This window comes from Montipora capricornis, chromosome 13, assembly GCF_036669925.1.
Source record: "Montipora capricornis isolate CH-2021 chromosome 13, ASM3666992v2, whole genome shotgun sequence".
Lineage (NCBI taxonomy): Eukaryota > Metazoa > Cnidaria > Anthozoa > Scleractinia > Acroporidae > Montipora > Montipora capricornis.
The window spans coordinates 40,369,601-40,384,962 of record NC_090895.1 but is presented as its reverse complement, the minus strand read 5'-3'; the positions used below and the strand labels follow the sequence as shown (position 1 = coordinate 40,384,962).

General features: G+C 38.7%; 1 protein-coding gene and 1 long non-coding RNA gene across 3 annotated transcripts in view; one reads left to right on the top strand and one right to left on the bottom strand.

Annotated features, from left to right (window-relative positions):
* The first annotated feature begins 1,407 nt into the window (after positions 1-1,407).
* Positions 1,408-15,362, top strand: part of LOC138029363 (uncharacterized) — a 106,923-nt gene continuing 92,968 nt past the window's right edge. Inside the window, exons 1-3 of one of the 2 annotated variants that reach the window (XR_011127873.1) lie at positions 1,408-1,513; positions 1,626-1,693; positions 7,497-10,079. This is a non-coding gene — a long non-coding RNA (uncharacterized lncRNA). Of the gene's footprint in view, positions 1,514-1,625; positions 1,694-7,496; positions 10,494-15,362 lie in introns of those variants that run through there. The other variant, XR_011127872.1, reaches the window with a different exon arrangement.
* On the bottom strand, positions 12,256-14,017 carry LOC138029208 (uncharacterized). The gene has a single exon (XM_068876913.1). It carries the CDS (start codon positions 13,989-13,991, stop codon positions 13,317-13,319), a length of 675 nt encoding a protein of 224 aa, XP_068733014.1. The 5' UTR covers positions 13,992-14,017; the 3' UTR covers positions 12,256-13,316.

Sequence of the window (15,362 nt, the reverse complement as noted above, 5' to 3'; positions counted from 1 at the left end):
TGCAAGCGTGGCCAGGCAATTCATGCTCGCGCGATGTCTTTGTAGGCTTCTGGAAGTTCGATATGATCGTTCCCAGCGTTCGGGTCCAAAGTAGAGTGCCAGGCTTCGAGGAAAATTCGCTCGCGGTAGTTAGCTTCGAAACCAACAACCTTGACGTAGATACTTTTTTCCGTTACTTGGGTTATTACTGGCAAGATAGAGATCGGTCTGTAATTATCTGGTGCAGTTTTTGGCCCTATTTTTAAAAGAAGCCAGACTCTGGCAATTTTCCAATCTTTAGGAAAGAAGCTGCTCGAGACGATGGCGTTTTTGAATATATATGTTAATGATGGAGAAATAGCATAAGCCGCAATTTTCAAAAAATTTCCAGAGATTTTGTCAATGCCTGTGGCTTCCGAGTTTGAAAGACTCTTCAAAAGCTTGAGATTTTTGCAGTTAGACACAAGCTTAAACTGGAGTGACAGGGCTTCGCATACTGCTCAAATGAAATAAATGAAGCAGTAAATTAACGACAGACAATGATATTCACGTGACTTTGGAGTTTATGACACATGATCTTTTCTTGTAATCTCCTTTTTAAAACCGTTTTGTCTCCAAAGCATTGATTATCTAATTTCTACGACGGAATGGCTTCTGATGAATTGATGCCCAATGTTACAAAAGTTGTCAAACTTAGTTTTGAACTAGGGGTTACGTTTATGCAAACGTTGGCCGTGTAGCACTTATATTTCAACAGACTGAATTAACTATGAAAGTGTGATGTGAAGTGCTATTTTCTACCCATGTAAACCATGTGAGCGTTAGTCTTACCAATGGAAATGAGCCCACACAAGGACAGAGAAAAACTCTGACCAGAGAGGAAAATGAACCCACGACCTTCGGGTTAGATCACCGCTGCTCTACCGACTGAGCTACAAGGCCAGACGGGAGCAGGTCGTGGGAATTGAAGATGTCAAATTCACGGCATTCCCACCCTGGTCAGAGTTTTTCTCTGCCCTTGTGTGGGCCCATTTCCATTAGTAGGGCTAAGGCTCACATTTGTTTACATGGGTAGAAAATAGCATTTCACATCACACTCTCATAGTTAATCGCATCAGCTTCCATGCTCTAGAAGAGTTCCTGAATTAGATGTTGACAAGAACTTTTTTCTCAACTTGATTAGCAAGTGTTTTGATCTTAAGGCAAGCCATCCAAAGAAAGAAGATAACCAGCCAGACGAGAACAAAAGGGTGAAATGTTTTTTTTTTCTCTTTTTGAAATAATCACCTGTGTATTTATACTAAAACAATTATTCGCCTCAGGCTCAGTGATTATCGGTGCATATTTAACAATTATTCGCTGAAGGCGAAGTGATTATCGGTGATTCGTGTAAAACTAGAGTGCCTCTCTCGACAAACTCCTAAATTCGTCTCAAACCTCCTAATCCCGAACTAACTCTTTTGGCAACATTCTGAATGTGCCTTGTCCCAAGATCATAGATGCTGGTCGATTACTTTGCCAAGAACCCACTATGGTAAACCTGTTTAAGATTTTCCTCCTTTAATTTCAATACACGGTTGAGACTGTAAGTTTCTTAGCTTGTAGTTAGAACGCATTTGCATATATTCTGTTTTTGCTACATTTAGAGTTAATTTCATTTACGCATAAGAGGAAGAAAAGAGGGCCAAGAATAGACCCTTGAGGAATACCACAGGTAATTTGTCTTTCAGATGACATCGTATCATTTAACTGCAAATAATTTTGACTTGAGGTTGCTCCAACGAAGTTCAGTGATACCATATAGTTAAAACTTGCGCGGCAGAATCCTGTGATTCACGGCCGGTATAAAATGCATTTTTTAAGTCCAAGAACACAACAAGGTTAAGCACTCTTCTATCCATATTAACATACTAGCTGTTTGAGCTATCTAAGAGAGCTGCAGCAGTCGAGTCAAGTTTACGGAAGCCAAATCGATGATACGAAAGAATATTATTAGATGTAAGGTACTCATATATTCATAAGTTCTGTGGAAAAAGGTTTGCCTCTGACTCTTGATATTTTTCAACAGACGTTTCAGCTAATTCTTAAGCATTCATCAGTGATATGAAAGCGAAGTTCGTTATCGTACGCTATTTAAAGTAACGTAGCGCGAAGCTTGCAAGCGTGGCCAGGCAATTCATGCTCGCGCGATGCCTTTGTAGGCTTCTGGAAGTTCGATATGATCGTTCCCAGCGTTCGGGTCCAAAGTAGAGTGCCAGGCTTCGAGGAAAATTCGCTCGCGGTAGTTAGCTTCGAAACCAACAACCTCGACGTAGATACTTTTTTCCGTTACTTGGGTTATTACTGGCAAGATAGAGATCGGTCTGTAATTATCTGGTGCAGTTTTTGGCCCTATTTTTAAAAGAAGCCAGACTCTGGCAATTTTCCAATCTTTAGGGAAGAAGCTGCTCGAGACGATGGCGTTTTTGAATATATAATGTTAATGATGGAGAAATAGCATAAGCCGCAATTTTCAAAAAATTTCCAGAGATTTTGTCAATGCCTGTGGCTTCCGAGTTTGAAAGACTCTTCAAAAGCTTGAGATTTTTGCAGTTAGACACAAGCTTAAACTGAATTGACAGCGCTTCGCATACTGCTCAAATGAAATAAATGAAGCAGTAAATTAACGACAGACAATGATATTCACGTGACTTTGGAGTTTATGACACATGATCTTTTCTTGTAATCTCCTTTTTAAAACCGTTTTGTCTCCAAAACATTGATTATCTAATTTCTACGACGGAATGGCTTCTGATGAATTGATGCCCAATGTTACAAAAGTTGTCAAACTTAGTTTTGAACTAGGGGTTACGTTTATGCAAACGTTGGCCGTGTAGCACTTATATTTCAACAGACTGAATTAACTATGAGAGTGTGATGTGAAGTGCTATTTTCTACCCATGTAAACCATGTGAGCGTTAGTCTTACCAATGGAAATGGGCCCACACAAGGACAGAGAAAAACTCTGACCAGAGAGGAAAATGAACCCACGACCTTCGGGTTAGATCACCGCTGCTCTACCGACTGAGCTACAAGGCCAGACGGGAGCAGGTCGTGGGAATTGAAGATGTCAAATTCACGGCATTCCCACCCTGGTCAGAGTTTTTCTCTGCCCTTGTTTGGGCCCATTTCCATTAGTAGGGCTAAGGCTCACATTTGTTTACATGGGTAGAAAATAGCACTTCACATCACACTCTCATAGTTAATCGCATCAGCTTCCATGCTCTAGAAGAGTTCCTGAATTAGATGTTGACAAGAACTTTTTTCTCACCTTGATTAGCAAGTGTTTTGATCTTAAGGCAAGCCATCCAAAGAAAGGAGATAACCAGCCAGTCGAGAACAAAAGGGTGATAGCGTCTCAGATAGGACTCTAAGAAAACTTGGTCAATCGCGAAAGGTTTGCCGCCCTTATATACGTTAAATGTCTTGTGAAGGCATCATTTATTCATCAGTCGGTAATGACAATTGAAGGAATTGTTTTTCTAATGATCTATATAAATTGAAACAGGGCCCAAAGTAAATATGTTGTTTACTATGTAAGAAAACGATTACCTGGATCCGTCATACCGAGCAAACGATTTCGTCGTTTAAGCTTGTTCTGTCTAGAAACTGAGTACTTATGGTGGATGCCTAATTTGTTCATGTACATAGCGTGCAGTTTTCTGGCATCCGATGACGCCACAGTTATTGCGATTAAAATTGGGCTGACGAGTGGAGATATAACACCAAATTAAGATATAACCTCGTCAGTTATTTCAGTTTAGATTTGATGACCATCCTGACGGGAGTCTTTTTTATTCCTTGTGTGGGCCATGCCATTTCCATGTCTAGAGATACGCAGAGAATAATTCAATGTTTTAACAGACGCTGCCTTTTATATTCTTAGGGGTTTCAACAAAATTTGAAGTTTGCGGCTGGTTTAAGTAGGGCAACCAATTGTATCAACATGAAGTTTAATGTTAAGCCGCAGTTAGGTTTGAAAAAAATTGTCTTTTTTTCAATTTATTGAACAAAGTGGCCTACCTCGAGACTTATTTTAAAAATTCACCTGGAGTTTAAAACTATTTGTTTCCGTCTCTTTTTGCGCGCTTTTCTGTTTAAACCGTTCTGAATGGTCATGAACTGTAATTGTTTCTTCTTTGTCTTGACAAGTCATATAATGGCTATTTTCACCTGTTCCCTCCACGGGCATATTCATGTTTAGCGGCATATGAGTAAGGAAATTAATTAAATTAATGACGGTCACCTGTTCACAGTTTTCCATTACCGCAGTGATGTCAACAAATTTTAAAACTATTGACATGCAGTACATATTTAAATTAAAGTTTCCTTGACAGAATTATTAAGTTGGCATGGCAGCTTTTGGCACTTACGATATACAGTGCATAAAATTTTCATAAAAATTAGAACTGCGGAGTTTGTAGGTCTCAGTGAAAGCGATCATTTCACTTATTAGAACCTAGCCGTACGACCAGGGTTAAAAGTTTGGGAATTAGTAAACAATAGTAAGACGAACACGCCAACATTTAAAAAAAAAAATCTACCAGGCAGTTTTCAGTTATTATCAAACTAGACGAAAATCGACATTTTTGTCATTTGGGAAAAACCTGTGAGACACATTTAACTTTTTTTTTTTTCTATACTTGATTACTTTTTCTTTCTCAGGAAATCCTAAGGTGCGGTCACACAGCTAGTTTAACGGTCTTCCAGACCCCCTCCAGGAGCTCGGTCACTATAATGATTTTTAGTATAAATACACAGGAGTACGTACACAGGTGATTATACAAAATCGCGTGCTCTCATTGGCTCGCTATCTCGGATTATCAGCCGATAATCACCTCGACGGACAAAATGGCTGCCAGTAGTCGTTTTGCCACTGTAAATGAAGATGATTTTCGTGTTGAAATGTTTTTTTTTTTCTTTTTTGAAATAATCACCTGTGTATTTATACTAAAACAATTATTCGCCTCAGGCTCAGTGATTATCGGTGAATATTTAACAATTATTCGCCGAAGGCGAAGTGATTATCGGTGATTAGTATAATACTAGAGTGCCTCTCTCGACAAACTCCTGAATTCGTCTCAAACCTCCTACTCCCGAACTAACTCTTTTGGCAACATTCTGAATGTGCCTTGTCCCAAGATAGATGCTGGTCGATTACTTTGCCAAGAACCCTACTATGGTAAACCTGTTTAAGATTTTCCTCCATTAATTTCAATACACGGTTGAGACTGTAAGTTTCTTAGCTTGTAGTAAGAACGGATTTGCATATATTCTGTTTTTCCTACATTTAGACTTAATTTCATTTACGCATAAGAGGAAGAAAAGAGGGCCAAGAATAGACCCTTGAGGAATACCACCTGTAATTTGTCTTTCAGATGACATCGTATCATTTAATTAACAATTATTCCATAAGCGCGCGTTGGATATGAGATGGTAAATAGCCAACGAGGCGCGTAGCGCCGAGTTGGCTATAACCAGTCTCATATCCAACAAGCGCGAATGGAATAGTTGTTTTATTAAATTCCTTCAACTCCAAAAATTTGGAAGTACGAAATACGAGCGGAAAAAGAGAGCAAATGCGAGCGAAATCGAAAAAAACTTGATGACAACTGATGCGATGTTGTGTAATACCTTGTTGTCAGACAGACGCAGTCTCATGACAAAAACATTTCTTGCCTTTTCGCGTACTTCTAAACGTCGGAATTGATCCAAACTTTCCACAATTAAAGTTTTTTTTCTCCTTTTTGGCGTTATTCAAAGAGTAATTTCGCGTTCCGGCGAAAACATTTTTAGTTTAGCAACGCTTAACGCAATCATTTACCATATAAGGTCAAACCAAGGTCTATGAGCTGATAGCCGCGATTGAGTGAACCAATCAGAGCACGCGAAATGCATTATCCGAGGTTGTTAACTGCAAATAATTTTGACTTGAGGTTGCTCCAAGTGTAGTGATACCATATAGTTCAAACTTGCGCAGCAGAATCCTGTGATTGACGGCCGGTATAAAATGCATTTTTTAAGTCCAAGAACACAACAAGGTTTAGCACTCTTCTATCGATATTAACATACTAGCTGTTTGAGCTACCTAAGAGAACTGCAGCAGTCGAGTCAAGTTTGCGGAAGCCAAATCGATGATATGAAAGAATATTATTAGATGTAAGGTACTCATATATTCATACGTTCTGTGGAAAAAGGTTTGCCTCTGACTCTTGATATTTTTTAACAGACGTTTCAACTAATTCTTAAGCATTCATCAGTGATATGAAAGCGAATTTCGTTATCGTACGCTATTTAAAGTAACGTAGCGCGAAGCTTGCGCGCGTGGCCATGCAATTCATGCTCGCGCGATGCCTTTGTAGGCTTCTGGAAGTTCGATATGATCGTTCCCAGCGTTCAGGTCCAAAGTAGAGTGCCAGGCTTTGAGGAAAAGTCTCTCGCGGTAGTTAGCTTCGAAACCAACAACCTCGACGTAGATACTTTTTTCCGTTACTTGGGTTATTACTGGCAAGATAGAGATCGGTCTGTAATTATCTGGCGCAGTTTTTGGCCCTATCTTTAAAAGAAGCCAGACTCTGGCAATTTTCCAATCTTCAGGGAAGAAGCTGCTCGAGACGATGGCGTTTTTGAATATATATGTTAATGATGAAGAAATAGCATAATCTGCAATTTTCAAAAAAGTTCCAGAGATTTTGTCGATGCCTGTGGCTTCCGAGTTTGAAAGACTCTTCAAAAGCTTGAGATTTTGCCGTTAGACACAAGCTTAAACTGGAGTGACAGGGCTTCACATACTGCTCAAATGAAATAAATGAAGCAGTAAATTAACGACAGACAATGATATTCACGTGACTTTGGAGTTTATGACACATGATCTTTTTTTGTAATCTCTTTTTCAAAACCGTTTTGTCTCCAAAGCATTGATTATCTAATTTCTACGACGGAATGGCTTCTGATGAATTGATGCCCAATGTTACAAAAGTTGTCAAACTTAGTTTTGAACTAGGGGTTACGTTTATGCAAACGTTGGCCGTGTAGCACTTATATTTCAACAGACTGAATTAACTATGAGAGTGTGATGTGAAGTGCTATTTTCGACCCATGTAAACCATGTGAGCGTTAGTCCTACCAATGGAAATGGGCCCACACATGCACAGAGAAAAACTCTGACCAGGGAGGAAAATAAGCTCACAAGCTTCGGGTTAGATCACCGCTGCTCTACCGACTGAGCTACAAGGCCAGACGGGAGCAGGTCGTGGGAATTGAAGATGTCAAATTCACGGCATTCCCACCCTGGTCAAAGTTTTTCTCTGCCCTCGTGTGGGCCCATTTCCATTAGTAGGGCTAATGCTCACATTTGTTTACATGGGTAGAAAATAGCACTTCACATCACACTCTCATAGTTAATGGCATCAGCTTCCATGCTCTATAATAGTTCCTGAATTAGATGTTGACAAGAACTTTTTTCTCACCTTGATTAGCAAGTGTTTTGATCTTAAGGCAAGCCATCCAAAGAAAGGAGATAACCAGCCAGTCGAGAAGAAAAGGGTGATAGCGTCTCATGTTTGGAGCATCAGACACCATAAAGCTGGATACGACTCTAAGAAAACTTGGTCAATCGCGAAAGGTTTGCCGCCCTTATATACGTTAAATGTCTTTTGAAGGCATCATTTATTCATCAGTCGGTAATGACAATTAAAGGAATTGTTTTTCTAATGATCTATATAAATTGAAACAGGGCCCAAAGTAAATATGTTGTTTACTATGTAAGAAAACGATTACCTGGATGCGTCATACCGAGCAAACGATTTCGTCGTTTAAGCTTGTTCTGTCTAGAAACTGAGTACTTATGGTGGATGCCTAATTTGTTCATGTACATAGCGTGCAGTTTTCTGGCATCCGATGACGCCACAGTTATTGCGATTAAAATTGGGCTGACAAGTGGAGATATAACGCCAAATTAAGATATAACCTCGTCAGTTATTTCAGTTTAGATTAGATCACCATCCTGACGGGAGTCTTTTTTATTCCTTGTGTGGGCCATGCCATTTCCATGTCTAGAGATACGCAGAGAATAATTCAATGTTTTAACAGACGCTGCATTTTATATTCTCAGGGGTTTCAACAAAATTTGAAGTTTGCGGCTGGTTTAAGTAGGGCAACCAATTGTATCAACATGAAGTTTAATCTTAAGCCGCAGTTAGGTTTGAAAAAATTTGTCTTTTTTTCAATTTATTAAACAAAGTGGCTACTTCTCGACTTATTTTAAAAATTCACCTGGAGTTTAAAACTATTTGTTTCCGTCTCTTTTTGCGCGCTTTTCTGTTTTAACCGTTCTGAATTTTCATGAACTGTAATTGTTTCTTCTTTGTCTTGACAAGTCATATAATGGCTATTTTCACCTGTTGCCTCCACGGGTATATTCATGTTTAGCGGCATATGAGTAAGGAAATTAATTAAATTAATGACGGTCACCTCTTCACAGTTTTCCATTACCGCACTGATGTCAACAAATTTTAAAACTATTGACATGCAGTACATATTTAAATTAAAGTTTCCTTGACAGAATTATTAAGTTGGCATGGCAGCTTTTGGCACTTACGATATACAGTGTATAAAATTTTCATAAAAATTTGAACTGCGGAGTTTGTAGGTCTCAGTGAAAGCGATCATTTCACTTATTAGAACCTAGCCGTACGACCAGGGTTAAAAGTTTGGGAATTAGTAAACAATAGGAAGACGAAGACGCCAACATTTAAAAAAAAAATCTACTGGACAATTTTCAGTTATTATCAAACTAGACGAAAATCGACATTTTTGTCATTTGGGAAAAACCTGTGAGACACATTTAACTTTTTTTTTTTTCTATACTTGATTACTTTTTCTTTCTCAGGAAATCCTAAGGTGCGGTCACACAGCTAGTTTAACGGTCTTCCAGACCCCCTCCAGTTGCTCGGTCACTATAATGATTTTTAGTATAAATACACAGGAGTACGTACACCGGTGATTATACAAAATCACGCGCTCCCATTGGCTCGCTATCTCGGATTATCAGCCGATAATCACCTCGACGGACAAAATGGCTGCCAGTAGTCGTTTTGCCACTGTAAATGAAGATGATTTTCGCGTTGAAATGTTTTTTTTTCTCTTTTTTGAAATAATCACCTGTGTATTTATACTAAAACAATTATTCGCCTCAGGCTCAGTGATTATCGGTGAATATTCACCTCGACTTCGTCTCGGTGAATATTTAACAATTATTCGCCGAAGGCGAAGTGATTATCGGTGATTAGTATAAATACACAGGAGTACACAGGTGATTATACAAAATCGCGCGCTCTCATTGGCTCGCTATCTCGGATTATCAGCCGATAATCACCTCGACGGACAAAATGGCTGTCAGTAGTCGTTTTGCCACTGTAAATAAAGATGATTTTTACGTTTAAATGTTTTTTTTTTCTCTTTTTCGAAATAATCGCCTGTGTATTTATACTAAAACAATTATTCGCCTCAGGCTCAGTGATTATCGGTGAATATTCACCGATAATTTACTTCGCCTTCGGCGAATAATTGTTAAGGCCATGGTACACGAGGCAATTTTTCTTGCAACTCGCATCGCAACAAACGTTGCGTTGAGTTGCGAAAAAAAATTCACGTGTAACACCCCATTTTGCAACTGCAATTGTTGCGTTGCGAGTTGCGAGAAAAGTAGAACTACCCTCTACTTTTCGCAACGTTGTGAGACAAGTTGCTTGCGTGTGACATCCCCTCTGCATCTCGCAACGCAATTTTGTCAGAATGGACCAATCAGACAGGGGCACCTAACGAGAATATAGTTCAAAACCACTTAAACATAGCATTGTTAAACGTATTTTAGTATTTAAACGGTAGATATAGGCATATTTTTATCCCCTAAAATTTTTTAATCTGTTCGGATGCCCTAGCTGAAAGTCTAGTGATCCGAAAATTATGGGAACCAAAATTTACCTTTCCGAAAATTTCAGCCAGAAAAAAAGACTCCCGAAAATTCTAGGTGACCTTTTTAGGATAAAAATCCGTTAAAAGTGGGCAATTATACCATGTTTTAAATGTTCGAAAATCCTAGGACAGGCAGGCAAGCAAGGAATTTTACAATAAATGTTCCGAAAATTCTAGATTTCAAATCGTCTTCCGAACAGATATTTTCCGAAAATTGACGTTGGGTGCCCCTGATCAGAGCTCATCTTTTAGCGACTTAGCACGTCCGCCAGCGTCCGCCATCTTGTTTGTTATTGTACGCGTTGCAAGTTGCGAAAGAAGTTGCCAACGTGTAACATACCCTCTGCAACTTGAAAGGTTTTTTATTCGTCATCGTTGCGTTGCGAGTTGCAAGAAAAATTGCCTCGTGTAACATGGCCTTTAAATAATTCGTATTTTCCCCTGATATGCAATTCTTTGTCAGTTAAAATTACATTTTACATCAATTAAAGAGACTAACACTTCAGAAGAGACATGCTGTTGCTTCAATTTCACAGAATTTAAAATCTTGATCCTTTTCCTGAGTCGGAAAACTGTAGTAAGCCACATTAAGTTAGAAATTTCGTATCTGGGAGGACAAGGATCCGTTTCTCTAAAGTCCTGAACCTTTTCGGACGTATTTTGGGTGACATAATCCCTTACTAACATCAAAAGGAAAACATCATAAATCTTTGCAATCCTTGTCTTTTTGCTGGTCTTGAAAACGTGTTTAAAGAGCAGCTTTTCAGGACAAGCGGAATCTTACTTTCACGAATTAGTTTAGATTTTCTATCACTTGAAAAAGAAGTTGGTAGTTTTTGGTAAAAGTATTCTAATATTTTACAATCTTGTTATCCTTTGGTTTAATTATTTGTACCCTTTTTGTAATCAAAGGAGAGAAACCAAAGGAAAGTGTTTGTGGTTTACAGCAGTTATCAGTCACACACGCCCCTCAACAACTTTTTTGCTTTTTTCGAAACTTAATTTGGGTCGATGTCAATCAATTGTTTCCATAACAATAGTCCTGTTCACCTGGCAGAAGTCCAACTCATCAGGGAAACATTTGATTGAAGTCCACCCAAATTTAGTGTAGAAAAATGAAAATAAAAGTTGTTGAGGGGCACATGTGACTGATAACTGCTGTAATACGAAAACAGTTTCTCCAATAATTTTGATCAGTTTCTTTTTTTCTCTTCTTTTTCTTAATCAACTTAAGAGGACAGGAGCTTTACCCATTGACTCCAAGGGGTTCCCCATTGCAGAGTAAAATTGTCTGGCGTTAGACAGAGTAAAATACTAAGTATGGCTGGTTTAGGCCGGTTTGGACATCAAAGGGTTAATGGGGACATAGTTTTTCACTGAGTGACTAACCCATTGACTCCCAGGGGTTCCCCATTGACGAGTAAAATGGTCTGGCGTCAGACAGAGTAAAATACTAAGTCTGGCCAGTTTAGGCCGGTTTGGACGTCAAAGGGGTAATGGTGTTTTAGTTTTCTTCGTTTTTTAGTTTAGTCTTCGACCACCACCTCTTCTTTCTCTAATAAATCAAGTATTTTTAATCCTGGCATCTTCCTCCTCTGAAGTGTCTAGTCTTCTAGCACTGCACAGGGCACATTAATTGAGTACCCTGTAAATCAACTCAAATCAATGCAAATTAAATTAATCAAACATTGGTTTTTGAGGAGAGGGGAAAACCAGAGTACCTGGAGAAAAACCCCTTGCAGTAGGGTAGAGAACCTACAAACTCAACCCACTCAACACTAAGTCTAGAAATTGAACCTGGGCCACAATGGTGGGAAGTGAGCGACCAACCACTGCACCAGCCCTGCTCCACAAATCTGATTCAAGAAGCTCCTCAGATGATTCTGGTCTGAACTAATGATTCTTGTGGAATGAATATCACCTCATCACCCAACATGTTGTACATCACCCCTTATATCAATATGTTCCAATTTATTGATCAATTTCATTGTAATCGTCATCATAAAAAGCACTTTCAATTGTATCTTTAGTGTTTCGATTTTGGATAATTGCTGGTCCAAATTTACAACTGATTTGCCTTTTTCTTTTACCCGGTTCCTCCTCCAGTCTCTAAAAAGGGGAAGACCACCATTTTAATTCACTATTTGTTAATTCCAGTTTATCAAATCAATATATGTTGTGTTGATCAGCAGTAAAAATGAAGAAAAATAGAGCCATCCTCAGGTTCTAAATGGATAGCTTTTACACATAAAAGAATATGAATTTATTGAAAGTGATCAGAACCTTCTTTAATGCATAAAAATCACTTACCCACAATCATAAGTATACATACAAATTACAAAATATCACCAAAACACCATTAATTAAGGGTTTGTGATTTTTTAAGCAGATTTTTTAAGTGGAAGAATTCTACCAGAAGTTTGAAATTGATAAAGGGAAACATCTTCAGGTTGAGGATAAAGCACGGAGTACCACACTACGGAGTAACCACATGGAGAATCCCTAAAACTTGTTAAGGAGTAAAAAAAAAATATCATTTTTCAAAGTTGAACTTCCAAAAAAAGGTTGCTCAATTCGTGAAGCAAAAATTTCAGTCATTATAAAACCTGCCTCTCTCCTTTCATGTCTGATGTTTGACAAAGCACATTTACTTTTTGGGGAAGTGGCAAGCAGAATGATTATCTTTTTACAAAATGACAACTGTCCCCTACAAGACCAGCACCAGTGGAAGTTTGAACTCATTCTAGGTATGTACAGTTAAAGGACACTAAATTTCCAAAAATGATTTGTGCATTTTTTTGTTACTTCTAAACTATTTTTAGGGTACTCCATGGAGTGGCATTCCAAGTTTTCCCCTCAATCACATTTTCATTTACAGAATGATAAGAGTATTGTGAAAGAGAAGTTTCAGGGCATTAGTTATGCTGGGTTTGCCAGAAGCAATGTTATTCAGACCGAGTGGGTGAAGTGGAAGGATAGCACTTGGGGATCTAAGTAGACACTACCCTATAACTGTCTTCTAGAATCAAAAGTAAGTGTATTTCACATGTCCAATCTCAAGTATTGTTTTGCCAATACTAAAAGAACCCTAGGCTAACACTTTCCTAATGCTAATCTTTGGCCTAAACTTTATTTCAATATAGCTTTTAGTCCTCATGTTAGAACTACAAACGCATAAGGGTTGGTTACAAACTGGAAAAACAGTGACCTGTGATTTGACCTGCAAACTAAACTTGTTTATTGGCACACTCATATCAGTGTAATTATAAGTGAGGGATTATATACATTATTACATGTAGGTAATACAATATAATTTGTAACTCCTATCTTGGCAATTTCCCAAACGTTTCTTGGAATACTTTTTCAATAGCAGCTTTCCCATTCTCAGGCAATGCTCTTGTGCCGATTCCAGTAAAATTTAAGGACAGTCTCGGCACAGTCTTAAAAATTGAAAACTTCTTCTTGCCATAGTCATATATTTTCCACCCACTACTGACAATGTCAAACACGTAAACGGGTTTCCTGGCGTCCACAGCCATCTGCACTGCCCACCCAGTGCCGCCCTCAACTATATTCCCGTGGACGCTAATTTTTCCAATTGCAAACACTGCACTGGTATCCTTGACTTGGTGCCAGTTCCTTCGAAGTAAATTATTTACGTAGGATTTTCCGGTTGGGAAACGTCGTTTTAAAGTTTTGTTTGCCATGTGTAAGAAGTCATCAGCCTGTTGTAATTGTTCATCGGACAGAACAACTCTACCACAAGCTTTCGTGCCATGAGTCTTGAAGGAAAATGCCTTCACGCGAACCCCGTATTTGGCGCCTAATTTTTGCCAATAGGTATCACTTCCCATTGCAGCTCCAGAAAATAGCATGTAATGCTTCGGGTTACCGAAGTAGCTTTCTTCTTTTTTTCTTATGGCTTCTTCAAGAGAAACGAAAACATCGTCATCAAGATCAAAATCATCATAACTCCAACACTGTTGTATGCCCGCCATGTTGTTAACGGCAGCAGTTAGGGTAGTACTTCGTGTAAGACTGAAGCCGATGACACCCCTAGTGCCACTCCACCACGCATGCACAAATGATAGTTTTCCATGTTTTTTTCTCTCTCGATAGGGAGTGACAATTTTTTCTCTCCAAAATATTCTGTTTTAAACTTTATTGTTTCAATAGAAACTTTTAAGATGGCAGAAGAATTCAAGGGAAAGCACGTAATCTTTAGTCGAAGTTGCCTGTTTTTATCAAGTGAAGAACGCCAACAGGAAATGAACGACGAAATTGACTCACTGTCAAAAAACGGCAACTTTGAATTACACTTTACTTCACATCGGAATCCTACGAGTGAAATGCTGAGAGCAATTCCTAAAGGGTACGTTTATTACAGCCACTTCCGAGGTTTATGTTGGTATCGGCCCCTTAGTCGTCCGAGCCACAAGTGCCTCGGTCGAGGCCATCTTACTACAATCGCGGTCAATTCGATTAGTCTAACTATTGGCTGTACTATTTTGGAAATACCAAGCTCTTGTGACGCCCCCCCCCCCCCCTCCCCATCCTTCCTCCCATTTCCCCATATTCAATTTTAGAGGAAAAGTCACCACTTTTGTTGTGGAAAATCCAACATTGATAAGGGGGAGGGGGATTATCTCTTCCCAACACTTTTGTCCAGGATTGTAGTTTACCTAAATAGTAGAAATGCTGCCAAGGGGAAGGGAGATGTTCAAATATGCTTGCCGTAATGTAAAGTGCCTATGAAGTAAAATCTTTTGCTTACTTTATAGACTGAACATGTCTCATTCCGACAATAAATGACAAATTTCAATCCTGCATTAAATAGACACAGCAGCAAAATTAGAGGATATCATTTTGTGCCTTGCTTGACGTAGATTACTGCTGCCAAGTTTAAAAAACACTCATGAATATTTTCGGAGATATTCTCAAATTTGTGATTTATTACAGTCATGTGTATAGTTTGTGACATCATCAATTTTTGAACAAAAACTTGAATTTCTCTGGAACAGAGAAACCATCATTCTTCATCATTCTGAAAGGTCTCTAAAGGAAGCAAAAGATATTTTTTACTTCATAGGCACTTTAACGATGTTTCGTGTGTGGAATAGGCCATTTTCAAGTTGCTGTTTGCCTCTGGTTCAAAATGAGTCTTGCTGCTAAACCATTTAAGTGATAATAAGTTTGATTTCCATGAAAATACATCTCTCATTTGCATTTGAATGGTTGTGCACAAGAACTCGCTTTGAAACCAAGACAAACAGCAACTCAGAAATGGGCTATTGAAGGGAGATTTACTAGTTCACCTAAATGGTAGAAATGCTGCCGAGGGAAGAAAGATATTCAATTGTGCTTGGGGT

Excerpts from the sequence above, each read along its gene's own strand:
- LOC138029208 (XM_068876913.1), bottom strand. The coding sequence starts at position 13,991 with ATGGCGGGCATACAACAGTGTTGGAGTTATGATGATTTTGATCTTGAT.